We start from the raw sequence: 26,583 nt of genomic DNA, 5'->3' as shown, positions 1-26,583 counted from the left end.
AGCATGAGAAGAAGAGTGTAGAGATAATGCTACCAGCTACATGATTTTTCATGTTTCTCTCATCATGGTAATTTTAATATTTTTAACGACATTAAGTAACTAGTAGAGGAAGAGTATTTTTTTAATCTGACAATAACTAATTTTATTTTTTTGTTTTTTTCATAGGTGGAGATTTTACTCATGCATGGACGTATATTATTTTCTAGCATTAAGAGAAACAACTATAGTTTGTAAATTTATAATGGATTTATAGTTTTTATTTGGGTGATTGTAAATTGATAGTGATATTTCACTTAATTTTGTTGTGTTTGATTATTGTATGGAGTTTATAAGCAATTTCATGGAGTTTTTATGCAGGCATTATGTATATTGATTATGCCCAATTTTAAGTAGAGGTCATGCTGAATTTTATACAAGTATTATATACATAGATTATGCTCAATTTTAAAAAGAGGTTATGCCCAATATTATACATGTATTTATATATATATATATATATATATATATATAGGTTATGCCTAATTTCATGTAGAGGTCATGCCCAATTTTATATAAAATGTATACATAATTTTATATACAATTTATTTGATATATATTTTTTAAAAAATTTTAAATGTATATTAAGGTTCGAGCTCGGCTCGAACTCGGTTAAAATTTTTGGACTCGAACTCGATAACAATTTTAGGCTCAAGACGAGATTCGGCTCGAAACTCGGCTCGAACATAGGCAAGTTTGGGCTCGACTCGGCTTGATGCTACCCCTAGGCATCAGTTCATTTTCCTCATGAACAAGGAGTAGATTCGATCGCCCCTCCCCTATTGTTTTGATAATTATAAGGAGAGGGATTAAGTCCTGTTCCTACTAGTAAAGACGGGAGGTGGAAAGGGGCTTCAATTTTTGTCCTTACAAACCTAATCATTTACGCATTTAATTATTATTTTAGAAAGACAAATATACCTCCGCTTGCTGTGTTCCGATATTATTTTTTAATGTCATTACACAAAATAGTTAAGGGTAATTTCGTCCCTCGATTTCTAACCGACGGAAACATGACCGTTGCTCCAACGTTCCTAGGATCCAAATTTTAAAATCCTCTATCTGAGCGTTATGGTTACCGTTGAGAAGGACGCTGCTGCCGAGCCTTTCTGGACTAGGCTGCTCGAGCTCTGCAAGACTGCAGCAACTGTCACCTGTTTCTTCAAAGAATTTGAACGCATCTGCACTCGTTTGTGTTTGCTCTTGAAGCTGCAATCGAGTTTCGGGTGAGCTTTCGGCATGAATGGTTTCTTTGTTTTGACGCTCTCGAATTAATTTCATATTCGAGTTTTTTTTTTTTTTTTTCTTGGGTTTGTTCGTTTTTTCTCTGGCATTTTTTTGGTGACTCCTAACTGAGGATCGAATCCCTTCCCTCCTCTTGTAGTATTTTGATATCCTCATCCGTCGAATTCTGAATTGTTTGCAGGTTTTCTGGTGAAAAACCGTCGCTGGAACTTCATTTACAATCTTGGCCGTTCTTCATCTTTATAAAGGATTTTGATCACCCCAGTCACATTGGCTCCATTACGAAGACCATGACAGCTCTAGCTCCGGGAATACTTTTGAAGCTCATCGATGGGATGAATACAGGGATTAAACCGAGGGGGGAGCACCGAAGTGCTCTCCTGCAAGTGACTGACATAGTACCTGTGGACCTCGATGAGAAGGATCTATGGCCGAAACATGGATTCTACATCAAAATCTCCGATTCCTCACATTCCCTTTATGCGAGTCTTCCCTTCGAACAAGACGACCTCGTTCTAGCCAACAAAATTCAGCTCGGTCAGTTCATTTATGTCGATAGACTTCAACCTGGATCGCCAGTTCCTGTTCTTCAAGGCGCAAAGCCGCTCCCTGGTCGACACCCACTGGTTGGGACCCCGGAGCCGATAACTCGGTTTAAGAACAATGGGGAGAAAGTGGACAATTCGAAACTCCTATTCCATAGAAGAGGTTCTTGGGGCACCGACCTGAATGCTGTTGAAGCAGTTTCCTCTTCGATGGCTGTCAAGGCGATCCCATTAGACTTTGAGCAGAGTACGCCAATCAAGGAGAGGAGCAGTTCCATGCGGATAGGAAATATTCAGAATTCGCCATTGATCAGAGGGAGACTCGGGAAGGGAGCCAACTCATCTGGAGTAGATTCTAGGTGCTCGATGAACGGGCTGCTACCAACGATGGCGGACCTGAGAGGAGAGAGCCCAATTTCTGTCAGGAAAAGCTGTATCGCTCCTTCGTCTGCCTCCAAGATTCCAAGGAGCAAGAGCGTCTGTGAACGAGATCAGCGGGTCCCAAGTACTCCCATGAATACATCTGTAGGTACATTGTGTCTCTTTGTTTGAATTTTTTTCTTCCGGAACTTTTTTGGATTGTCGAAAATCCAGCTTCTGCAGTCAAGGCAAACAAAGCAACCATCCATACTAGGCATCTTAACTAGAATTTTGCGTTCATTTTTCTTGAAGGAAAAGAAGAGCACGACACCACCACCGAGATTAAGGAATGCAAGAGTAGGAGTTTCTTTCAATCTCTCCAAGGATGCATCAAACACGTCAATATCCAATGTCACCCAGGGATTAAAGTCTCAGTCTGATAAAACCACTTCAAAAAGCAGCGCAACTGAGGCTATACCTGTTAAGACTGGCTCCGTTAAGGTCAAGGCATTTCCCGGAAAGCTAAGCATAATAGGAAAGGTAATCCTCCAGCGTTATGGATCACGTTTTCAACCCATCAGATGCAAATTCAATTTTTCTAACTGTAATATGCCGCAATACTCGACAGGAAATCCTGCAGCAGAGAGAAGCTACTCAGAAGATTGCTGTTCAAGCCCTTAGAGAAGCCACTGCTTCGGAGACTTTAGTTAGACTCCTCAAGTATGGATTTAGACAAAGTCCATTAAAAATTGCCCCTTTTTTCTTTTATGAGTGTCTTTGTTGAATGAATGATTTGGGTACTTGCTACAGGATGTTTACCCAGTTGAGCAAATGTGCAAACCTAGAAGATCCGGCATCCTGCTTCGATCAATTTCTGGGTTTCCACCAAGAAGCTGTCCAAGCAGTAACAGACATGGAAACGATTCAAGCAGCTAGCAGTATAACATGTCAATCACCCAAGGACGATACTGAAAATGACTCGTCCATCTTACACGAAATAGAACAAAATTCAATGAAGCAAAGTACCCATTGTGGCCTAAACACATCAAAGCGGAGGTCAGCTGTGTCTAACTCACTTTCTGTTGCTCTTGATAAACAGAGGCAGATTGAAAATCAAAGAGTATCTAATGAGAACAAGAAAACTTCCTCCAGTACCAGTACCTTTAGCAACGCGATCAAATTGGCCAAGGAAGTTGAAGTTGTGGCAGGCAATTGGTTTATGGAGTTTCTAGAAGAAACCCTTGAGATGGGTCTGAAGAAGAAGAAAGGATCAACAACTGGAGACCCTCGAAAGATGTCTATCTGCTGCCCGCAGTCTCTAATTCTGAAGATAATAAACTGGGTAGAGGTGGAGCAGAATGACCCTAGTAAGAGGCCTCCACATCCTAGAGCGGCTCATGTAGCCAGAAAGTTAAGGATCAAAGTGAAGAATCCGTGAGCATGGTGGGTAGAGGGGGTTTGGTAGGGATTGTAAACCTGCATATAGATTAAATATGTTAAATATTGGTGGTTTGTTGTGTGCTCCAGTTTTTTAGGGTCATCTCTTTTGCCTACATGTAACAGCTGAGCATGGCGGCATCCTCAAGCACCATCTTGGTAGCCATTCTATGATACCATTGGACATTCTTTATTCTACTCGATTGTTTCTCCTCTTGAAGTAAACAACTGGAAAATTTGAGGCCAAAAGGAGCCACACCACCAATTCGAAGAGATTCTCAACCAAGTTCCAACACGAGCACTCAAATCCGACATAATTCTGAACCACTATAGAAATTCGAGTAAAACAATATGCAAACATTTGAAAGAAAATCTGAACCAAGTTCCAACACGAGCACTCAAATCCGACATAATTCTGAACCACTATAGAAATTCGAGTAAAACGATATGCAAACATTTGAAAGAAAATCTGAGACCTGATCAGTGATCTACATCAATATATATTCCAAAACATTGAGCAACATGCCTCAAGTTTCAATTTATATTAACAGATTTTGCATTGCTCTCAAAACTTTAGTACAAGTAAACAATGACATTCCAATAAACTTTCATCTAAGGAGATGATAAGAGTACAGTTACAGTAACAGAAAGGAAACTCAAGTTTCTCTGTTTTGTTTCAGAAACTGGAGGTCTTTCATTTGTAGTTGTGCAGCTTCTTTGGGTAAAGGCTTAGGTTCTGGATAATTTTGTCCCTCTCCCTCAGCTACTACTAGTTTTGCCTTGGTGCTAACAATTCTATCCACCTCTCTTTGCCCCACAGAAGGAAATACTGCACTGAGTATAGTTTGAAGCAATCTCATGTCTTCTTCTTCTAAAGGATCCTTGCCAAAGCAACAGACATATATAGCTTCAAGGGCTTTCTCAGCTCGAACTTCCATTGGAATTTCCAGAATTGAAGCCTTCACCTTAACACGCCTCTGTACAAAGAAATATTCTTATCAAGAAGGGATTGCACTATTTTTACAGGAAAGCTGACTGCCATGGCAATGCAAGTTCGCTCTTTGCTCTAGTGGGAGCAAAACTTACCACCACACAACAAAATTATTTGCGAACAAGATTGTTGTAGTGTAGTTAGCAGTTAGCACCAACCTCTTTTGTAGCACTCATGATAGCCATGAAATTTTGCTCTTCAAACTCAATATCATTGGAAATGCGAAGCCGAGCTACTCCTTCAAGAATTTCCTCAGATCTTACAAGTCCTGCACCAACGGCAGCTAGCCAACAGCAGAGGAGGACATACAAAGGATCTCCTGCCTACCCAATAATACTTAATTTAAGTTAAACACTGACAGTAAGAAAGATTTATTATTTATGCCACAATCAATTTTTTTATAGTCCACAACAAAATTTGAATTCTAGAAAGATGTACACTCAGTAAAAAAATACAGGGAGAAATAATTTGCATATAGGGGATTAGAGGTTAATATTAACTCCAGTTTGCCACTAACAAAAATGCCAACAAAGAGTAGTATGCTCAGTTTTCTTTTTGAAAAAAAAGGCTGATAAGTTACAAAATTCAAAGCTTAGGGAGTAAGGGGAATTCTCTTTACTCGAACTACTAAGAATCAAATCATATTCAAAACCCCCCCAAAGATCTAAATAGTATTCATAATTTCATATGCATCACGAGTTCTCGGAAAAAAAAAAGGAAAATGGTAAACATGGCATCGAAATAATCAAGCTAACCAGTAAAAAACACAAAAAAGATATAGCTTATCTCAACTTATAGGTCGAAAACAATTAAGATTCTAAACTGGAGCTTCAACAAATTCGACAAAATTTCACATTCAAAACTAAAGGAACCCCACCCGGCCACGCCGATCTTGGAACTCATAAAAAGCCCTCGAATCCGTGATGCTGCACTTCTTCCCCACACGCCGGCGGAACTCGGCAAAGTCAATAACATCGCTTCCTACACCACCTTCGTCACTGAAAATCCTGACCAGAAGCCCGACCACGGGGAGAGAACCAATAACCCTGCCGGCAATGCTAGTCATAGAATTGGAATTTTCCATGTACGCCCTGATAAAAACAACTCCATTCCTACTAGTTAATTTGGGAATGTTTTGGTGCGTAAATCGGTAAAAATGACAAAATTTTGAAGGAGAAAGCGAGGATTTGAAAGAGATGATGGAGAGCGTTCTTTGGGAAGTAAAATGGGGGGTGGGCATCGAAGGGGAAGGAGATGCCACAACAACCATGGCCGAAGCTGAGAGTTCCGTTTCAGTTAATAGTGGCCTCAAACATACGCGGCCACGGCGAGGAGATAGCTCCAAGATATTAACTGAAACCTTTTTTATTTCCGTTACTTGCCTATTGTCCTCAGATTTCTGTCACAAATTCGTATTTTTAATTGGTTGATAATTATTTTTATTTACCTCAAACCTCATATACGATCAATGGTATAACCCTTTTAATATTATATTAATATTAATATAATCAATGCAAAATCTTGAACTCACCATAAGATTCTGTGGTAGAGCCACATTCGCAATTGTCAATTTTGACATTAATCTATTACCGGCAACTCAGTTTCTCGTGTCATATTTTTCACTTTTACTAGCTCTTTTTTCAACTTCTGATTTATCCTGAACATCATAAGATTTATCCATGACACAGTTGCTTGATACAAAGTTCCATTTCAGGCCAGAAGCACCCCCAATCTGACACGAAATAGAGCCCGTAAAGTCCGAATTGCTTCCGGAAAACAAAAAAGAAAATAGATCACCAAAACAGGAGAAACCGATGGTGAGTGTACCGGCTCACTTCACTATCTCGTTTTTCCATTTCTTTGATTCGTTTTCCCAACATTACTGAAAATTTCTCTCCAGAGTCCGAGCACAGAACACGACCACTTTACCCAATCTACATAGAAGAACCGAAATTATCCATTAAAAATTTAGGTCATCCAAAATCTCCCAGCCAACGAGTAATTAGAGTTTACAAGAGCTAATCATAAATGAGTACATAGTCTTACCTGAGCCCAATCATGCAAACATATGAAATCGAGGAGGGGGCCGAAGCAGAGGAGCTTGGATGTCGCCCGGCATCCCAAGCTGACCACATGCAGCCATTTGATCATCCCCCTTACTAAATCGTAAGAACACAACTAATCCAGCTTGAGCTAGCACATTGTGAAACTCAATCATCTTCTCTTCAGAAGTGGGCCTGAACTGTGACCCAGGATGAGGATTGAAAGAGATGAGATTAACTTTGCATGGAATACCTTGGACGAGTTCGATTAACCGCTTTGCATCCTCGATGCTGTAATTATGCAATAGAATAATAAGATTAGAAGAACAATGCAGAAGTGGAGGTCATTTCACATGGACTAAAATAATCAATGATCATGAAAAATAATTGTTTTTTATTCTGATACATAACCAAAAAAATCTAAAAATCAATGAGGGACATGCTGAAACACAGTTATTTTCAGTAATGAATCTTTTTGAGTTTCTTAACTCAGCCATAAAGGAAGTTCGCTGAGACTAGAGCCCAGATATTTCAAACATCTCTCTAGACATTTGGAGAACAAGTTACTCCTGGCCATCTGAAGGAGGAGCATCAATAAAATATTTTTCCGAATATTTTTATCATCACTCTTACTGAGGGATGAAAGCATCACTCAAACATAGAGCATGGCATTATAAAAGGATAGTTCTGCTTTTATAGGATATTAATAGAGATGACCAATAAAAAATTGAATGGAGAAATGTCAGTTATTTGCGTTGGCCAAACCCCAGAACAGAACGCTCTACTCAGCTCAACCTTTCAGTGATTTTAAATAAAAGAGAAAACAAGATGCAAGTTAAATATTCACTGGAGCTATCGTCAGAGCAACGCTTCAGGAACTGATTTCCTATGAATGAGTACAAGTACATATGTCACCTAATGCTTCTAAGAATGCCAAAAAGTCGTCGTGTTTGAAGAATTCAAGTCAGTGGCATACTTAAAACCATTCTTCTCATTCTATGTATCAAATAATAAATAAAAAAAATGGTGAAAAGCAATGAAGCCTTCCTGACCTGTCATTAATTCCGTCAAGCATTACATATTCAAACAGTACTTTATATTTATGTTTAAACTGGAGCTCCTCTCTGAGGGTTGCAAGAAGTAGCAGTAGATTATACTTGCGGTTGATTGGCATAATCCAATTTCTGACCTGCAAATCATAATATATTTGGAGAAAAACTTCAGAGCCATCCTTCGAAAGTAGTTTTCAGTCAAACATGAGATTCGATACCTCATCTGTAGTAGCATTTAGACTGACAGCTAGTGCACAGCAGGACTCGCGAAGGAAGCGTTTCAACTGAGGCACAAGACCACTAGTTGAAATTGTAACTTTACGAGGACTGAAGTGAAGGCCTTGCTCATCAACCATAATAGCTGCAGCTTTAATCACATTGTCAATATTTTGCAGTGGTTCACCCATACCCTACAAATTCGAATTGTTATTTGCTTTAGGTTTTGTTTCTTAATATAGAAAGAGATATGTTTCTTCTGCTGCAAAAAGACATTTAATAAAGAACATAAACTTTTTAAAAATATGAAATTTAAGGAAATAATTTAATATAACTGAAAAATCAAATAACAAAGTTAAGAAAGATGAAACTTTGTAGATTGGCCCTTAGTCAATTACCATATGAGGGGTTTCTAATGTAAAGTCTTGGTTCAAGTCTGACCAAAGTAGGGGGTTCAACATTCAAAAATAAAAATAAAAATAAAACCTTCAAGAAATTTTTTATGAGCTACAAGTCACAATGATGCCTGATGCACAAAACTTCAAGCCTCAAATGAACATTTCATCATTTGACAGTAATGAGAGTTGAAATTTGCTCTAGGAAATACCATTGCCTGTTTGCACTGAAATATTTAAAAGTTACATACAATTGAACTGGAGTACTTAAAAGGTGCAGAGTTTTCAAAAGAACTCCTATAACCATCCAAAAGGACAAAATTAAAAACACAGGAAAAAGTAATATTCTCATATAAATCTTTAACAATGGAGGAAAAAGTAATATTCTGATATAAATTTTTATCAGACATAGCCATACAAGTACCGCTTTATGCACATTTTTCTTTATGTTGACTTCATTTATTCATCAGAAACATGTATTAACTTACACAGCTTGGGTAGCCAACTACTTGAAACACAATATCATGAAATCACCATAACTCTTCAATCAGGAACATCTGACGGAACCTCATTACAAACACAAGTTAGACATTCACTGGCCAATAATAGGCTGTACAATTTCAAAATCATGTTGACTGCAATCTTGTGAATGATATAACAGATAATTAAAGTAATCCTAACGAAAGAGATATATGTGAGGTAAGGCCAAACAAGAGTTACCCGGTTCATGAGATTATGAGTGTGGATACGAACAAACTTACCATAAATACAACATTTGTGATAGAACCAAATTCACTGGAGAACAGACGCCTTGCATACACAGCTTGCTCTACAATTTCAGCTGTTGTCAAGTTTTTCTTTAGACCCATCCTACAAAGTACAACATATCCAAGCCAAATTAAAAAAGTGAAACATTTGAGCTTCAAGAGTGTTCGTGAAATGCACCCAACAAGGTTTACAAATGAAATACTCCAAAATCCTCTGCATCAACATACCTCCCAGTGTAGCAGAATTGACAGTTCATGGCACAGCCCACTTGACTTGAGACACAAACCGTAGTCCTACCCCTACCGCAGGGAATCACAACTGTTTCTATCAACAACCCATCATCCAAAGTAAATAGAATCTGCAAGCATCTGTGTGGTGTATCCATCAATGAGTGTTCTCTGGAAGTCAATCTACATTTTCAAATTATTTACAGAACTAGACAATAAAAAACATTTTAGGCAATCCAACAGAAATATATATATATATATATATATATGAAGATTTTTTATGTACCTTCCGAGTTCCATCAGATGATGTCAAAACATCCTTCACGGATAATGCCTTCAACTCAGCAACTTCACTTAACAACTTTCTGAAATCTTTGTTCAAAGCTACAACCAATTAAAAGGAATTGAATGAGTATATCAAGTATTGGTTCACTGATTTACTTAATCAGCTAAAAGGTCAATATGATGAGTTTTAACGAATACGGCAAGGGATCTGTCATCTGTGAATGTATTTTAACAAATGGAAAACGATTCTTAACAGCCTGGAAGTAATTTACTTAGAAGTTTACAGTCATAGGTCTTTCTGTTGATTTTGGGTTCCAGAAGTACTCATAGAAGAAGAATAAGGAACCCAGGGCATGTTTATGCCCCTTTTTTTTTTTTTTTTGAGAGGGGGGTGGCGCCATTCGAAGTCGCGACCTGACGCACCTAATGTAAACAGGATACTACTAGACCAAATGGCCTTAGGTTTTATGCCCCTTTCTTGCTTACCTGCACAATGAGTTCTCTAACCAAGGACTGCAAAATGGTTTCAGACACACATTGAAACTCATAGACATGCAGCTGGCTAGTGGAAATCACATGCCTATAAAGAGAGAGAGAGAGAGAGTACTGATCTTGGTAATCATCAAAGTTGTAAAGTTATGGTGGAATCGCAACAATACAGAGAGAACTAAGTGAAGAACAATGAAAATAGAAAGTAAACATTAAGAGAAAAACCTGACAATTCTTCGCTAGAATGAGCCCAAATTTTGTCACCATATAAGTGCTTCCAAAGCATTAGAGCTTGCCCTGGCCTATAGCCGTGCGACTGAACCCATTTCTGCTCACAAACATGAACTTCCACAATTTAGAACCCACAAAAATTGATACCACATATCTAGTGGAAGACTCTAAAAAAAGCAACCAAGATAAAAATAAAACTACTTAAACAATCACAATAACAACAAAAAATATACAAGTAATAACAAAGTGTCCTCCTTGAAATGGAGTTGAAAGAGCAATGAGATCTAAAATAACACCATCTAAAACGAAAAACTATAAATAAAAAAATAAACGCAGATTCGAATCAATACAAGTCACGAGAAGGCTAATAAATATGCAGACGCGTAATAACTTAAATCAACAATTGGAAAATAATAAGAGAAAAAATCCTACTTCAAGCTCCGGATATTCCATCTCCTTCAACAACACTTTCGACGCATACTTCCTGCTGTTATCTTCTCTTCCTAGGAAAAAAGGCAAGAACCTCGCGCTATAATACATGCATATGCATGATCATAATAATAGTAAAATTAATAGTGTCGCAATCGCTGCCAGTTCTCGCAATGCCAATGAACAGGTAGAGCCAGTATCCTTAACAATTATGATGATCTATATCAGGCGCATAGATAGCTACCTAATTGACCAAAGAAAATGCAGACGATATACATACGAAAATGAAAGATTTTATCGTGATAATTGTTATAATAATACGGAGACAAATGAGACACATTACTGATTACAGAATCCACGAGCGAGGCCCTTAACAAAAGACGAGACGGAGGAGACCGATGGTTGAAATAAGATCCGAACCGCGGAAGCGAAAACGTCGTCCCTCTCATCAAAGCCATCGAGAGAGAGATACGGCGCCGGAATTGAGGGTGTTTTTGGCGGGGGTAGGAGACGGCGGAACAGCTCTCCGTGGCCTCAGAGTGCAGAGTCTCTACACGCGCTGTTTGGTTGGATTTTGGATAAAGAAGCGTGTTAAGTTACACGCGAGGCATGTTATTCCCCCATAGTGAGAAATGTGGTCTTCGGGTCGGATCAGGTCAGGTTCCCGCAAAATTGTATGCACACGGATATACGAGACAATAAGTTACAAACTTTTATATATTAATTTCTAAAATATAGGATACAAATTGACGTTCTAAGATGGGGATAGGAAACCCATCCTTACCAAATTTTTTTACTCCGTGCATGTCCTAGTAAAAACTTTATTTTCATAAAAACCGGGTAAATTTAGGTTGAGTTTGTTAAATGCCTAAAACCCACTCTATTAAGTACGGAAAGTCAAGTACCTAACCACAAAGGGTGAACGGAACCTAACCCAAGTGGACCAGAACTACCTAACTTTGACACCTACCGTTCCCATTCCCTACCGCTTCTGTCGAGATTCGGACGCGGAACGTAGTGCCCAACTCTGATACCATGCCAAATGCCTAGCCAATACAACTCAACAGACCGATTTGTTAGGTGCGGAAAGCACAGAACTTAATCCATCATGGGTGGACCGGAACCACCTAGCTCTAATACCCATCGTTCCCGTTCCCTACCGTTTCCGCCAGGATTTGAATGTGGAACATAGTGCTTAACTCTAATACCATGTCAAACGCCTAGCTAATACAAACTTAACAGACTGGTCTGTTAAGTACAAAATACCAAATACCTAACCAAGGTGGACCAGGGGTGGACCAGAACCACCTATCTCTGACATATTTTGTTATTTAACCCAACATGTGCCTGCTTCGACAAAAAAAAAATCACTCTCTCTTAGTTAATAAAATTTTTCTCACAAAATGATGTAATTTAAGGGAAAAAAAGAAAGAAATAGAAATTCAGAGAAAAATTTAATTATAATTTTTTAAAAAATATTACTAATTTTTATTTATTTTTTATTTTTCACATGTATCTAAACAAGAAAAACTATATCTATTTTATATTTTCTCTCTCGTTCTACATGAGCATCCAAATAAAAAAAAACTCTTTTATTTTCTTTTATCTTTCTCTGTTTTTTCTTTCGGCTTTCAGTCATCGAAACACAGGACAAGTGCCTCACCTACCTGGAAATTTGCCATTAAAAGTCCAACATTCCTTTTAGTTCCTAATCTATAAGAATCATCATGAAAAAAAGAAAAGCATATGAATCGTACTCCACTGCTTGTAATTTGTCCAAAACTATGTGGACGGTTGATTGAGCCCGGACGAGTGAGGACTGAGGAGCGAAAACCTCCTGGAGGCTCATAATTGGCGACCATCCGGAATGTCGGCTTGTGTTTCTTATTTCATCTTCCTGAACCTCCCTCGGCCTCTGTGTCCATTCGCATCTTTACACCAAACTAATAAAGAAAAAGGTTAATAAACATGTAACGCAAGTTTCGGAAGCGTTCCCGCTTTTCCGTCGCCACTCCCTTACTTTTTCCACCTACGCTTCTTGCTGCGCCTTATTGAGTTCGACGCTTCACTTCGAAATCCGATACTGGAAGAGGCCAGATGGGCGGACTCGACAACTTGCACAGGCCGTTTGATCTTCTCCTCTCGCAAGATCGAAGGTTGTTGAAGCATGTTCACGACAACGTCCACGGGAATATCTATCTCGATCCAGTATGTGGATTCATTTCTTGTTCAACTTCCTTTAGACTCGTTCATCGCTCATCTTTTTGTTTTGTTCTTTTTTCAATTTTATCCGGAACTCAATCCTTGACTGCTGTTTACTTCATTATCGGAAACTGTATCTTCTCTGTGTTGGTTGAGTTCGATGCTAGTTCTGGTTGTTGTTTATGTTTTACTGATTTGGCGTAGTCAGAGAGTTTAACATCATAACATCAATTCAGCAGAAGAGGAATTGTTTTCATTTGACAGTTACTGAGAGTAAGAGAAATCTGGTATTTGGCTGATGGAATTGGCAGCTTTGAAGAGTGGACAGATGCGTCTTCCGTACTTGCTACTGTTGTTTTCACGGACTTGAGATGCTTGTAAAGAACCTAAACTATAAATGTTTTTCGTGTCTAACACATGAAGATTGATTTGCTTAAGCTTGAGACAGGCTTAGCTATAAGTTGCTTTTGGAAACCAGACATGCGTTCCCATATTGTGTCGATTACGGTGTTGTTTGATTGATTTTAAACAATTTGGTTACAGACAGAGATGAATGTTAGGCAGTAGAAAGATAGCAGGCTATTAATGGTTAAAATTGCAATTAAACTACACTAAACTGTCCTATGCTCGTCAACTATTGCTCCTGGTATAGTTAGTGGATGCGCAGAAGGTTTCACAACTGAATTTGATCACTCTTTTCTGGACGGTTGCAGGTATGTTTGAAATTCATAGACACGGAGCAATTCCAAAGGTGAGGAGTTTTGCTGCAAATTTCGTGACATCAAATACTCATTTCCACTTTCAGAAGAATGAAAAAGATAATCATTTCTATCTGCTATATCCTGTTCAGCTAAATTGTCTAAGATAGTTTACTACATACTGCAGGTTACGTGATCTGAAGCAACTTGGTGAGCATTGTCTACTTTTGATTGATCAAGTACTAGGAAAAGATTTAGTAGGTTTGAGGAGTTGAGCTCTAAGTCATTGGCCTTCCTTGTCTGAAATGGTTTTTCCCTATGTCTCATATTTATTTTTTAAAAATTCTCTTGCTTATTTGTGGCATGAGAACAGAAAACAAATGGCATTTTACAAGGTTTTAGGGACATACGAAGTTTTGATAAAGGAGAATATGTGAAGATCTCTGTCCAGGAGAGTGAGATACCCAAAGTCATATTGGATCTGTAGAGCTTCATGGTTTCTTTCATTATCTTTGAGTTGATTAAACTCAAAGAGTGTACATTTTGGAAATATAAGTCAATGTGATAAAATGCTATCTTTTTTTTGAAGAAGAAGAAGAAGTGTGTAAATGCTATCTTAAGTCACTTTTTATGAAACTAACGCCTAACATTTGTCCTGAATTTCTCAATACCTAGCCAAGAAGGTCTACCAGCTTGGGAAGCTTGATTAAACTGTATTTTGATTTTTGGGTTAGTGAGACGGTGACATTTGAAGTTTTCCAGGAGTGGGGCAGGCAAGCGGTTAAAAGAAAAAAACAAATCAGAAAAGCTACCAAACTGCTTGACATCTTTGTCTTTTAATGGTCCTTGCCCATTCAGGAGATTTTTTTCTTTAGGCATTGTCCTTCGCAGATGCCTCTTTATACAATAAGCCATCTGCTGCCCTTATGCTTTAGAGCCTCGGACCACCCAAGGACCAAGTGCCACATGTTCGCTCTTCTCAATGCGATCACATATATTATGGTTTTTCATTGAGGGGTTGGATTGAGATGATTTCTGTAAAATTTATCAGAAATGAATCTGTGTTTTTCCATTAAATAATTTTTTATTTTCGCTGTTCTTCTTGCATTGTGTAGAAGCTGCTGAAATTTTTATGATAAAAAATCTATCATCTTTCAGGTCTTTCACACATGGTTTATCCAGGAGCTGTTCATTCTCGTTTTGAGCATTCTCTGGGGGTGTATTGGCTTGCCAGTCAAGCTGTTCACAAGCTTCAGACTTACCAAGTCAGCTCAGTTTTGAGATGGTCTAAATGTTGCTATCAAAAACTACAACGATCTTGAAATCTTTTCTGATGGATGCCCTTTGTCTGCAGGGGTCTGAACTTGAAATTGATCATTTTGATATACAAACAGTAAAACTTGCAGGTAAATTTTCCCCTTTGTAAGCAGGGGAGCTCTTCGCCCTTGTATCATGTGTACTATTCTCTAATTTGAATAAAAGCTATTACCATTTTTCAAAAAAGAACATATCGACCAAAATGTTATTAAATTAGTTCTAATGAATCTTTAGGATTATTACATGATGTGGGCCATGGGCCTTTCAGCCACCTCTTTGAGCGCGAGTTTCTTCCTCAAGTTTTGAATGGATCTGAATGGTAATTCTCATCTCTTAAGTTTGTTTAGGAAAGCAAGTTTGGCATTTGGCAAGGTGATTCTCTTTGACATGCAACATGCTCAGTTTAGCCTGGATATTATACACACATGCCTGTTATGCATGAAACCCCTAGTGAGACCTGAACCAAGACTTCACACTAGTAAGCTCCCTATTTGATGATTGAGCCATAGGTTAATCCACAGTCAGGAAACATGAACTAAGCATGGGAAAAGAACCCCTTTAGTCCTAAAGACTTCAACTGATGAGTTGTTGTCTGCAATTGTAAACATGTTAATTTCGTGTTTCTTTAATTTGATGATCTATGGCCTTGGCCCAGGTGTCATGAGCAGATGTCTGTGAAGATGGTCGATTACATGGTTGATGAGCACAACATTGACATGGATCCAGACAGTCTCAAGAAAGTAAAAGTAAGTTGTTATTCTCAAAATATTTCTCTACTTACAAGTTCCATAATGTATTTTCTGGAAATTCCTATAATTCTCATGACATTGTTGAGTACTTGCGTCTAATAGTAGTTACTGTATTGTAGGTACATGTATGGTTACTACCTAAAGTCGATGCATGTAAGACGTGTTAAATTGGGTCCAAAACCCTATCCCAAAATGACTAGCCAACTTAGGAAACCTCTTTCCCAACTAATAAACTCATGATTTTTGTACTCACTAATCCATGTGGGACTATTCCTTAACACTCCCCCTCACGTGTAGTCCCTCTTTTGTGGCTCTACAAGTGGATATTTTAGGAGTAGGCAGTTTAGGTGTATGCCCTCTTTTGTGGCTCTATAAGTGGATAGTTTAGGTGTAGGCCCTCTTTTTTGTGGCTCTACACGTAGATAGTTCTTAGGTATAGGCCCACATATGAGTACCTGTTCTGATACCATGTTAAATTATTTCCTTGCCATTCACATTTTGTTTTTGTGTTTTGCCATCCTTGATAGGATATTTTGAAGCTTTATTTTTGCAGAGTATTGCTCTATGATTTGAAAGCTACATTTCTTTGAGAAAATGAAAATATATGTGTTGTATGCTTATATTTTACCAAACATTTTGGATGGTAATAATTTTAATTACTTTATGGTGCTGGATTCCAGATTATTTGTTCTTACCTTGTCATTAGAATAACTTTCTTCAGAGGTTGATTGTATGGTCATCTTGGTCATAATAGAGTGAAGTTTTCCAGTTCTCAGTTGGGAGACAAGGGAAAAGCAAATGCTGAAGCTGATGAAGTAAAAATACTGAGCGCTACAACTTCTTTTTCTCTCTCTGGAACTCAGCATCATATAGAGCTTGCTGGTGCAAAAGTTCTCTTCCATTAATTGTGTCAGAGATTAATGGGTGTGTACCAAATGACTCAAGGATTTTCTTGGAACAAAGTTTTAGAGCCGTCTTTCCTTGGAATGAATACTTGTCATAGCTTGAGGGCTCCAATCATAATGTCCTTATGATATAACTTATAGTTCATGGTTACCTTAATTTTGTTCCTATTATGGTTCCGTGAGGAAGGACAACTTTCATCTTGAACTGAGTGATGCACATCAGCATTTCATTCTTAATGGCATACAAAAAGTTCATAACAACTTCCACAGACAAGATGACTGTTCAGAGTATTGAAAGTGCTCTGACTAAACTAGCAGAGGATGGTTCTGTGAAACTGGTTCATGCAATACCGCTTAGATTTTTTTAATCCAGCAACTTGACATAAAAGTATTGGTCAATCTTTTTTCCCTTCTCGTAGCAGTTTCAAGTTAAAACGTATATCGTTTTCATCTTCTTAGGCCTTAGTTGTTCTTCATTATGTTAAATGACACACCCCAGGTACACATAAGAATGGGCATGATAGATTTCATCACAATAAGGAATTATACTTTTCTTTTCTTCAGGAAATGATCCTTGCCAGCTCAGACACCACAATCCTCAAAGTAAGTTGCCTGGTCATTTCTACCGAGTTAAAATTCATCTCCCTTCCATATTTGCCTTTCCTATATTCGGATTATCAAGTTTTAATATGAGGGAGCCCCATGCTTGCTTATCCTGTATTGACACATTTCAATATCTTCTGATATTTTAACTTATGTTTCACTCTGATCTTTTTGGCTTCATGGCTCCACTGGATTAGGGTGCAATTGAGAAGCGTTTCTTGTATGACATTGTTGCCAATGGTCGAAATGGAATAGATGTTGACAAGTAAGTGACTATCCAGTTTAGGTTACTCATGGTGCTATCCACTCACTGACACTGAAACACAGACATTACTTTGAAGCAGGATCTCATGAGACCTCAACTGATTTATCTTTAGCGTACATGAATTGAGGAATAAGATGTTAAATAGAATGTTGTATCATTATTACTGCAATTGCATTGTTAACCAATTTGCTACATTATAAGAGGAGCATGAATATTACCTCCAAACCAAAATTCAGCTCCATGTATTAGGCGGAAACCTTAAATCCAGGGCAATCACAGTACAACCACTCATTTTAATCAGGACATGGATTCAAAGGCTATTACTACTGGATAAACATAATATTTGGTATAATCTTCTCTTGCATAATCTGATCAGTGGGTGGATAAAAATAGGTTGATACTACTAGATCTTAATTAACATGCTTTCTTTTCTATTCGTGCTCTCTCTCTCTCTCTCCTCTCTGTGCATATAGACAAAGACTTGGAGGTTAATTCTCTTTTCATTTGAATGTATAGATTATATTATGTATATAAAATTGTATAATTATATTTGACTGACCTGTATTGGATGGCCGATCATGTCCTTTTCTTTTGGGATGCCTTTGTAAATTATGTCATCAAAATGCAGAGTTTGTGCAAGTTCCTAAAATGCATCAGCTACAGGTATCATATTTATTACTGAAGCTTAATAAGAATGTCCAATTAAGTATGTAATTTGTGGCTTACATATAGAAAGTGGTGTGCAATAATGGAGAGCAGATTGTTTATTAATGGAAGACATCAGTTTATGCCGACCTGATATAATCACTATTTGCTCTTGAATGACTCAAGAATATCATCTACTCATTGCATCTGCATTCATTGCCCATATCATGCCATTTCAATGCCAGTTCTGCTTAGCATATGACATACAGGTAGGATGCATCAATCACCTATGTTCTCTGCCTCCCTCAGGGATATGTTTATGTTTATATGTTTGTATGCATGTATGTGTATGTCAAAATAATAGACACTGATTTTCAAAGTAAAATTTTACAGATTTGATTACATTGTTCGTGATTGCCGAGCTTGTGGCCTTGGATACAATTTTGAATTTGACAGGTATGGCCAAGAAGATTTGCTTGATGTAATGTTCGTGCTTGCCTTTTTAATTTACGTAGGCTGTAGAGGTCCAAAGCTCATAAGCATCACATTGGACATTGAATATGAGAAAACAACCCAGAGTTATTGATTCTTAATCCTCTGAGTGTCAATCCACCACTTGCAGGTTGCTTGAAAGCATGCGGGTTATGGGTGATGAGATCTGCTATCGTGCTAAGGAATGTTAGTGTTATAAAATCTTGAGTTTCTTTTAGTCAATTACCTTTTACTTATGTGTGTGTGCGTGTACACTTAAAAACTCTTTTCTCTTATTTGATCAGATCTGAATATCAATAAGTTATTTGTTACTCGGGCAGATCTTTATAGAACCGTATATACACATGCAAAAGTAAAGGTATAAACACGTGTTCGTGGTTATCTTTCATTGGAGAACTCTACATTATTACATATCAAATATCATTTTTCAATTTTCTTTCATAATTTAAACTGTAAATGTTCTAATAGGAGGTATTGATTTCAGGCGATAGATCTCATGTTTGTGGATGCACTTCTCAAAGCAAATGATTATCTTGGCATTTCTGCACAAGTGTTTGACCCAGCTGAATACTGGAAGGTTTATGAAAGCTTTGACCAAGTGAATTGAGGCTTTGCTGTTCGGAAGATAAAATTCAGATGTTTATCTCTTATTGCAGTTAGATGACTCCATTCTCAAAACTATTGAAACAGCTCCGGATGAGGACCTGAGGGAAGCCAGGGATTTAATTCTTCGTATTCGTCGAAGGGATTTATACCAGGTCCTGCCAGACTCTCAGAATAACCTGTAAAGTTTGTTGATTCATCTTCATCAGAGATATTAATTTAGAATATACACCAATGATGCCTAAGAGGTTAAATCCAAATTATTTGCTTTTTTTATTCATGTAACATTTAATCTGTGAAGAGAGGCTTTATGGTAAATATTTCCATGATTTTTACTAAAAAAGTGATCAGGTTTTCACCATGAACCATGGGTGCACGATACTGTTAAAAAGATTATTTCAAACCTGTACCGTGTCCTTCATATAGACGGTCATCTATGTTTGTTAAATTCTTTTTATAAATTTAAGCTTCTGCAACCATAGCAAAAATCGGTGTCTGATTGGACTATAATGAAGTTGTCATGAAATCAAGTTTCCACACTTGAAAAATGATGACAGGTTGCCTGAGATGAGCCTTTGGCTTAATGGCCACATGGGGGGTTTCTAGCAAGAGAATTTGGGTTCAAGACCCACTGGGGTTTTTGGTCTAATATGTTTGTGTAATCAACATTCAAATAAAAAAATGGCTTCTTAGAACCTATATGCCCATCTTTTTATCCCATATGATATCAAATGGTTTCAAATTTCTAAAGGTTCTAATAGAAGTTCTGATCACTCAAACTGATAAGTGTTTGTAGATTTTATTTTATTTTGGAATTTTATTCTTCTTGTAATCTGGACATATGTGGTATCAACTTTGGTTGGAGGAAATGTAGATAAAGATACCACACAAGTGTGCACGGGATCTGTTCAAATTTAAATGTTTTCTTGTGGCAGTTCTGTAATGAGTATGCAGTTCCAAAAGACAAACTGGAGCACTTTAAAGCTATCACTCCCAAAGATATTGTTTGCTCTCAGGTTCTTAATACATCAACACCTCAGTGGTTTCCTGTCTCTAATTTGTATTGGGCCACATTTCTTACAAAGAAACTTTACCTGTTTTTAGAAAACTGCCAGAGTGAATCTCAAGGAGGAAGATGTTATTGTGAGCAATGTCAAGATTGATTTGACTCGTGGGAAGGATAATCCTCTTGAGAGGTAATTGATAAAATTATGTCAGTATTCATCTTTCAAAGATAATGTTTAAAACAACATCTCATGGAGGCCGATTCTTTTGGCAATGATGTTACCTCCCGAGTTTCTCTTGTAACAAAGGGTCTTCTTGCCATTTGTTGAGGGACCTCTCTAAGCTTGTATTATTTCTCTCTGATTAATAACATTCGCCATTTCAAAAAAAAAAAAAAAGTTTAAAACATTGACATGCTTGTCATTGATGTTCTCTTTTGTTCTTGCATTTGCTGTTTTGCATGTCCGGCGTCTTCCAGAATCAAATTTTTCAAGGTACTGAACTTGCTTTTCTTTCCACTTTATTGTTTTATATAATGTTTATTTCAGATTGGCAAATTTAAAGTTGTGGTTCTATATATTTTTGTTTTTTATCAAGGGTTTGGGTATTGCATGTGGTAAATAAAGTACTAAAAACTTGTGCTACATGATGTCTTACAATTTTCAAAGTGAGAATCTGATACACTGGGAGTCCTTTAGCTGAATAGTACGGAGGTAAATATGATGCAAATCAGTTATCCCTGTTATATATGTGAGACAAACATCTAGTTCAACGTAATTGCAAGAACAATTTCTGCCTCTACCTTGAACACTTGATACTGACACAAATAAGCTGCATTCTTTGATCTGTTTATGTATCTGAGGCAAACATCCAGTTCAATGTAATGGCATGAACACACTTTTTGCCTCTATCTGTTGTTTGAAAACAGGGAGAAGCTTTGGAAACTTGCATCTTTTTTTAAACATTTAAATATTGGCTGCTAGTGATGTATCTACACTTTCTGCACCTGATTATTAGCGGACTGGATTGTGCAGGACTATGAGAGCGAGGAAAACTTCACCATATCCCATGACCGCATTAGTCACCTGCTGCCTGCATTTTACGAGGATCGAATAGTTAGGGTGTATACTCGAAAACCTGAGCTGGTCAGCAAATTGAGATTCCAAAAAAGAACTCATTCTTTTCATAAATCCTCAACCATGCTTTCGGTTAGAAATCTTAACGCTTTGGGCGTTACAGGTAGAGGCTGTTTCCAATGCGTTTGAGAATTTCCAACTCAAGACTTACGGGATCAAAGCTCAAGTTCACGAGACACCAGAGAAGAAGAGGCGAAGGAAAGGCTAAAACATTCACTCTACTGCAATTACTGCGAATCGGGGCTCCTTCTCAGTTTTCGTAAGATTCACGTTTTACAATAATATTCTTTACAGGCCTACACGTTAATTGGCGAAGTAATCAAACTGAAAAGCAAATTATATTTTGACGGGTGTAAGCGCATAATTGCTGCTGCAAAATCTGGCTTATAGTAAGTAAAAAATTTCAAAATCTTAAGATGATAGATTACTTTTCTAGTTCCCAAATTCATTTTTCGAATTCATTTTCCACTTGTTCAGGTAATTGAAACTCAAATAACTATTGGTGAAGGGCAACTACTTTTTCTTTTGTGAAAGCATATGTTTCATTAGAACAATTTATTAGAACAATTTATTATATGTAAGCAATCAGCCCAAATAAGTCCCAACTCACTGCTTCTATTTGGTGTTAAGGGTATTACATCACCTCGAAATTCACAACTACTATTATCATGATGTAATGTTCAGGAAGTTGATCAATATATTCATTTTTTAAAATGCTAAGAATGTACCTACAAGGGATATCTTCCAACTCAAACTTCATACAAGGACAACATGTAAGTTGTTGATGTTAATCATACGAAACTTTTCGAGACATTGTATATACCTTTGCTATTTGCTTCTCAACATAGAATTGGGTAATCATTCAAAGCTTGGTATATGATGTATCATAATCGGCCTTCTTAACCTACTACCTTTGTTTCCTTATTATTGTTTCATAATTGTGAATGAATTCAATTGATGATTTTTTTTTAATAGAATTCATACTTTCATTCCTTTGGGTCGTCCGCATTCTATCCATGAATGTGTTTGCAAAATGCAAGAACCTAATGTAAAGCTCTGAGGCTTAGGCAACGGTGACGGCGCTATGGTGACATCGATGGTGAGGTGAGGCAACGACATATGCAAATGCGAACGGGGCGATCTATGGGTTAGGCAAGAAATGAGAAGAGAGGAAAAAAGCGAGGAGCGGGGAGTGCGACCTTTCGCCTCCACCGTGATGAAGATCAAACAATCAAGATTTTATTTTTGTATTTTTCATATTATAACTATTTTGTACCTGATCAAGACTTTATATAGGCACAAACACCATAGATAAATTCTTTAATAGTTGCACCATAGATAAATTCTTTAATAGTTGCCTTTAGATGAAAAAAAACTATGTATGGTTGGGTCAAAGAAGGATTTTGGCCTTAAAATCCGATTATTTATAAATAAAAAATAAAAATAACCAAAGGGGAAAAAGTAAACCTGGGAATTGATTGGGAAGTTGAATACCTAGAATTGCACTACCAAGTTGAATCCGAGTTAGCAAGTTGAAAGAAGAAGACCCGACCAAATAGGGAGGGACAGGGTCAAGGGGACGGGTTAGAAGCCGGAGCATGGAGTCCGCGACCCGACTCGTTAATATAGGAATCAAGGTGTTGATGCGGGCAAGAATTAAGGGCAGAACCGGGTCATGGTTCAGGTGAGAGAGATCCGGCAAAGATGGAAGACGAAGATTGAAAATTTCAGCGAGAAATTCAGACTTCAGAGAGAAAAACGGGAGTCTGTGCCGGTTCGTTTCTATCCAAAACCCACGCCGGTGACGTGCCCGGCTTCACGCACCACGCCGGTGACGTGTCGCATCAACCGGCACTCTCCATTAATGTCACGCAGACTTCGACAATTCTCCCTCTCTCGGATAATATCAAATTTAAATTTACGTCACTTACGAACGCCAGATCCTCTGGACACCGGATTTCAAACCCCAGTTTGTTATCTCTACCCTTTCATCTTTTCCTCCCTCTTCACCTTCTATATATAAGCTTCACCTTCCTCTCGTCTTCCTCATTGATCCATCACTTCCTCTTCGGTACACCTCCTCTTCTCTCCTGTTTAACTTCTTCTTCGACGGATCTTCAAGATGGTGAACTCCGGTGCGATAAGAAACGTCGTTGGCATAATAGGTACCTTCATCCAAGAGCTACCTGCATTAGATCTTTTGAATCTTTTTTTTTTTATCTTGCATGTTTCAGAGGAGCGATAATGGGAAACAGGTGATTAACTTACTATTTTGTGTTTATTTTGCAGGAAATGTGATATCCTTCGGTCTCTTTCTCTCCCCTTCGTAAGTCACTTTCGCCTTATAATCTGCTTTTGTTTCAGTAAATCCCTTTTACCGATCAATGAATGAATGAATGATTTTTTTTTATTCTTCTTCGCAGGCCGACGTTTTATCAAATATATAAGAAGAAAGACACGGAGAAGTTCAAAGCGGATCCTTACTTGGCCACTATTTTGAACTGCGCTTTATGGATATTCTACGGCCTCCCCATCGTCCACCCTAACAGCATCCTCGTCGTCACCACCAATGGTATCGGATTCGTTTTAGAGGCCGTGTTCCTCACTATTTACTTCACTTTCGCTAACAAAAAACAAAGGGTAAGCTTCACCATCCACTGCATGCACTGTTAGCTTCCATTTCTAACATTCTCTGTAACATTCTCTGTAAGTAATCCCTCACCATGCATTGTTTTTCTTCGATTTGATGCAGTGGAGAATGATTGTGATATTACTGATTGAAATAGTCTTCATAGCTGTGGTCGTCATCATCGTTCTAACCGTCGCTCATACCCATAAACAGAGATCAAGCATAGTTGGAATTCTATGCTTGATTTTCAACTGTGCAATGTATGCTTCACCCTTGACAATCATGGTAATCCTCTCCGTTTCTTTTTTTTTTTTAATTTTCAGGTAACGATTTGACCACCTGTTGGACCTGATTAACTTGTTTTTTGTTTACAGAAAACAGTAATAAAGACGAAGAGCGTGAAGTATATGCCATTCTATCTCTCTCTGACTAATTTTTTGAATGGCATATGTTGGACCATTTACGGTCTTATTTATTTTGATCCCTTCCTTGTGGTAAGTTCGCTGTAGAAATGTAATTGCATCGCCTCCATTAAAGCTTTGTCGAAGCTTAAAAACCGTGTTTTCTTCTACAGATTCCCAACGGCTCAGGTGTGATTTTGGGAGCGATCCAATTAATACTGTATGGTTGTTATTACAAGACAACAAATTGGGACGAAAACGAAGACGAGAAACAGGAGGTTCAGCTACCAACAACAACTGTCAATCGCATGGAATGAAGACATGTAATGGGGTTTTTATCGTCGGTTCTGCTAAATCCGACTGTGAAGACCAAAATAATCCTGTCTTATTTAAAATGAAGAGACTTTCTGCAACAAATCGATCTCAAGCTCTTTTTGCCAAAACAATATTTTTGTTTTTCGCATCCTGAAAATGCCTCAAAAGCGATGTTTTTGTTTTTGTTTTTTCCTAGTTTTGTTTCATTTTTCAACGGCAATTTACTGAATACCCAGTTTTGTGTTTATTGAGCTTCTTTTGAGACAACAACAGTGATTTGAAGCTTAATTTCATGGGTATCAAGCCTCGGTAACAGATTAAGCAAGGAGGAGGAGCAGCAACAGATTAAATAGAGGAAGACCATGAATCATGCATGAAAATGGAGCGTATTCTTCGTGTTTGAAGATACAAGACGCAGTATCAAATTGTATTCGGATACTAAATCTGGATTAATTCCTGTTTTTATTAGTTCCTTTGCTGTATCTCCAGTTTCTAGCAACAACTGATCAGTGGCCTTGGTGATTCGTCTCAACCCAGACCAGATTTTGATGCGTCCATGACCTGTTTTTTCTTTTAAAGCTCCTTCTGGAACTGCTCAATGAACAAGCATTAAGATAGCACAGAAACGAGAAAACAAATGAGAAACAAATTACAAAAAATCGGCGGAAAAAAGGGTAGAGAGAGAGAGAGAGGGATTACACTGATCTACTTCCTGAACCATTGTCGATATGAAAGAATGAGCTCAGTTCCAAGTTGATATGAATGTCTTCCTCAGTCTTGTTGAACTGATCAACCAAGTCATTCGATCATGATGCGTACCTTTGATAATGCTCATACAGACCTTCCCTGGATCATTCTCCCCGAGTAGCATGCGCACTGATTAATGGTGTAGAGCATTACAACCTGTAACCTCTCTTGATTCTGAACTTTATTGATTAGTCCTTTGATTCTAAACAAGGGACTAATCACTTTTGACCCTGCTATTAAAATATAAAAAATTTTACTGTAAATATTCATTAATTAATCAGTTGAGTCGTCCATAAGAACAGGAGTCCTCCGACTCCTCTGAATCACTCTTCTTACCATAATTACTCACAAAAATTTTAAAAAAAATGATTGATAAATACGGATTGAGTTTCACCTAACCCATCTGGGATTAATTCAAAAAAAAAGAACTTCGATAAAATGATAATGATGATTGTAGTGGCCTACTTGGGTAATTAGATTTTATTGGGGAAATGATGTGTGTCTCTACCTTGAAATAAGAAACATGATCATGGACGAATTAGAGATGGACATGCTAAAAACTAGTGCCTCTAAAGTGGATGTCGGATAATCGAAGTCAAACACACTACATCTCTTTAGTCTTTGTCATGACTTTTGATGCACCTTAGCCCATATAAATAGTTCCTTCCATATGTGATCATATCTTCTTCATTTCAATTTCTTTTCTTCCCATCCTCCTCTTTCATTTTCAGCCTCTACTAATCCCCTCTAATCTCATTCAAAGCAAAGAAGGCTCGAATGCTTGGAGGGAGATGCTTCATGCTTTGCTTCTCTCATTTTTTTTATCAATTTTCAAACAAATATAATCCATTAAGATGGAAAATGGGATTGATCAAACTATACCCAGAAAAAGAAAAGACAGGGATGAAGAAATTCAGTTCACTGACCTTCAAACTTGACAGAGAACCAGAAATAAGGTCTTCTTTGACCAGTCTAAAGAGTGCATGCCCATTATTGGATAGTTTGGTTCCCAATTATGACTCGAGAGTTTACCCATTAAATACTGGTCTTGAAAGAACTGTTCCCTAGGGACAAAAACAGTTTGTCAGTTCCCTTGTGAATGCAGGATGGATCGTTTAGTCAA

The 26,583-nt window shown here is 37.7% G+C and overlaps 5 protein-coding genes across 6 annotated transcripts; 3 read left to right on the top strand and 2 right to left on the bottom strand.

Annotated features, from left to right (window-relative positions):
* Positions 1 to 1,138: 1,138 nt before the first annotated feature.
* LOC137936595 (uncharacterized) lies at positions 1,139 to 3,819 on the top strand. Its single transcript, XM_068781374.1, has 5 exons — positions 1,139 to 1,262; positions 1,463 to 2,351; positions 2,499 to 2,726; positions 2,815 to 2,906; positions 2,997 to 3,819. Exons 2-5 carry the CDS (start codon positions 1,572 to 1,574, stop codon positions 3,622 to 3,624), a joined length of 1,728 nt encoding a protein of 575 aa, XP_068637475.1. The 5' UTR covers positions 1,139 to 1,262; positions 1,463 to 1,571; the 3' UTR covers positions 3,625 to 3,819.
* Positions 3,820 to 4,106: 287 nt separating this feature from the next.
* On the bottom strand, positions 4,107 to 5,959 carry LOC137937613 (photosystem I assembly factor PSA3, chloroplastic-like). The gene is made up of 3 exons (XM_068782713.1): positions 5,492 to 5,959; positions 4,773 to 4,937; positions 4,107 to 4,600 (listed from the first exon to the last, which is right to left on the bottom strand). The coding sequence occupies exons 1-3, from the start codon at positions 5,882 to 5,884 to the stop codon at positions 4,280 to 4,282; spliced, it is 879 nt and encodes a 292-aa protein (XP_068638814.1). The 5' UTR covers positions 5,885 to 5,959; the 3' UTR covers positions 4,107 to 4,279.
* A 211-nt stretch (positions 5,960 to 6,170) lies between these two features.
* On the bottom strand, positions 6,171 to 11,306 carry LOC137936736 (uncharacterized). The gene is made up of 10 exons (XM_068781595.1): positions 11,092 to 11,306; positions 10,752 to 10,822; positions 10,314 to 10,416; positions 9,601 to 9,698; positions 9,315 to 9,445; positions 9,081 to 9,189; positions 7,927 to 8,118; positions 7,709 to 7,845; positions 6,661 to 6,947; positions 6,171 to 6,548 (listed from the first exon to the last, which is right to left on the bottom strand). Exons 1-9 carry the CDS (start codon positions 11,204 to 11,206, stop codon positions 6,671 to 6,673), a joined length of 1,233 nt encoding a protein of 410 aa, XP_068637696.1. The 5' UTR covers positions 11,207 to 11,306; the 3' UTR covers positions 6,171 to 6,548; positions 6,661 to 6,670.
* A 1,478-nt stretch (positions 11,307 to 12,784) lies between these two features.
* Positions 12,785 to 21,771, top strand: LOC137936797 (uncharacterized). Of its 2 annotated transcripts, none has more exons than XM_068781681.1 (19): positions 12,785 to 12,956; positions 13,664 to 13,701; positions 13,836 to 13,858; positions 14,807 to 14,913; positions 15,003 to 15,054; positions 15,200 to 15,284; positions 15,621 to 15,711; positions 17,184 to 17,222; positions 17,420 to 17,487; positions 18,526 to 18,588; positions 18,755 to 18,810; positions 18,909 to 18,982; positions 19,109 to 19,201; positions 19,281 to 19,382; positions 20,163 to 20,243; positions 20,332 to 20,423; positions 20,711 to 20,726; positions 21,267 to 21,377; positions 21,472 to 21,771. In XM_068781681.1, exons 1-19 carry the CDS (start codon positions 12,846 to 12,848, stop codon positions 21,574 to 21,576), a joined length of 1,407 nt encoding a protein of 468 aa, XP_068637782.1. In that variant the 5' UTR covers positions 12,785 to 12,845; the 3' UTR covers positions 21,577 to 21,771. The 2 variants fall into 2 exon arrangements, with proteins under 2 accessions (XP_068637782.1, XP_068637783.1); XM_068781682.1 differs by having other exon boundaries at positions 12,878 to 12,956; positions 13,603 to 13,701.
* Positions 21,772 to 23,490: 1,719 nt separating this feature from the next.
* LOC137937383 (bidirectional sugar transporter SWEET6b-like) lies at positions 23,491 to 24,715 on the top strand. Its single transcript, XM_068782447.1, has 6 exons — positions 23,491 to 23,533; positions 23,658 to 23,694; positions 23,792 to 24,008; positions 24,121 to 24,282; positions 24,372 to 24,491; positions 24,572 to 24,715. Exons 1-6 carry the CDS (start codon positions 23,491 to 23,493, stop codon positions 24,713 to 24,715), a joined length of 723 nt encoding a protein of 240 aa, XP_068638548.1.
* The last annotated feature ends 1,868 nt before the right edge of the window (positions 24,716 to 26,583 follow it).

This window comes from Aristolochia californica, unplaced genomic scaffold (genome assembly GCF_029961685.1).
Source record: "Aristolochia californica isolate CCGP_79_NKW_82.1479 unplaced genomic scaffold, dmAriCali1.0.hap1 SCAF_7, whole genome shotgun sequence".
Lineage (NCBI taxonomy): Eukaryota > Viridiplantae > Streptophyta > Magnoliopsida > Piperales > Aristolochiaceae > Aristolochia > Aristolochia californica.
Note: the sequence above shows the minus strand (reverse complement) of the source record. Positions and strands in the feature narration are given on the sequence as shown.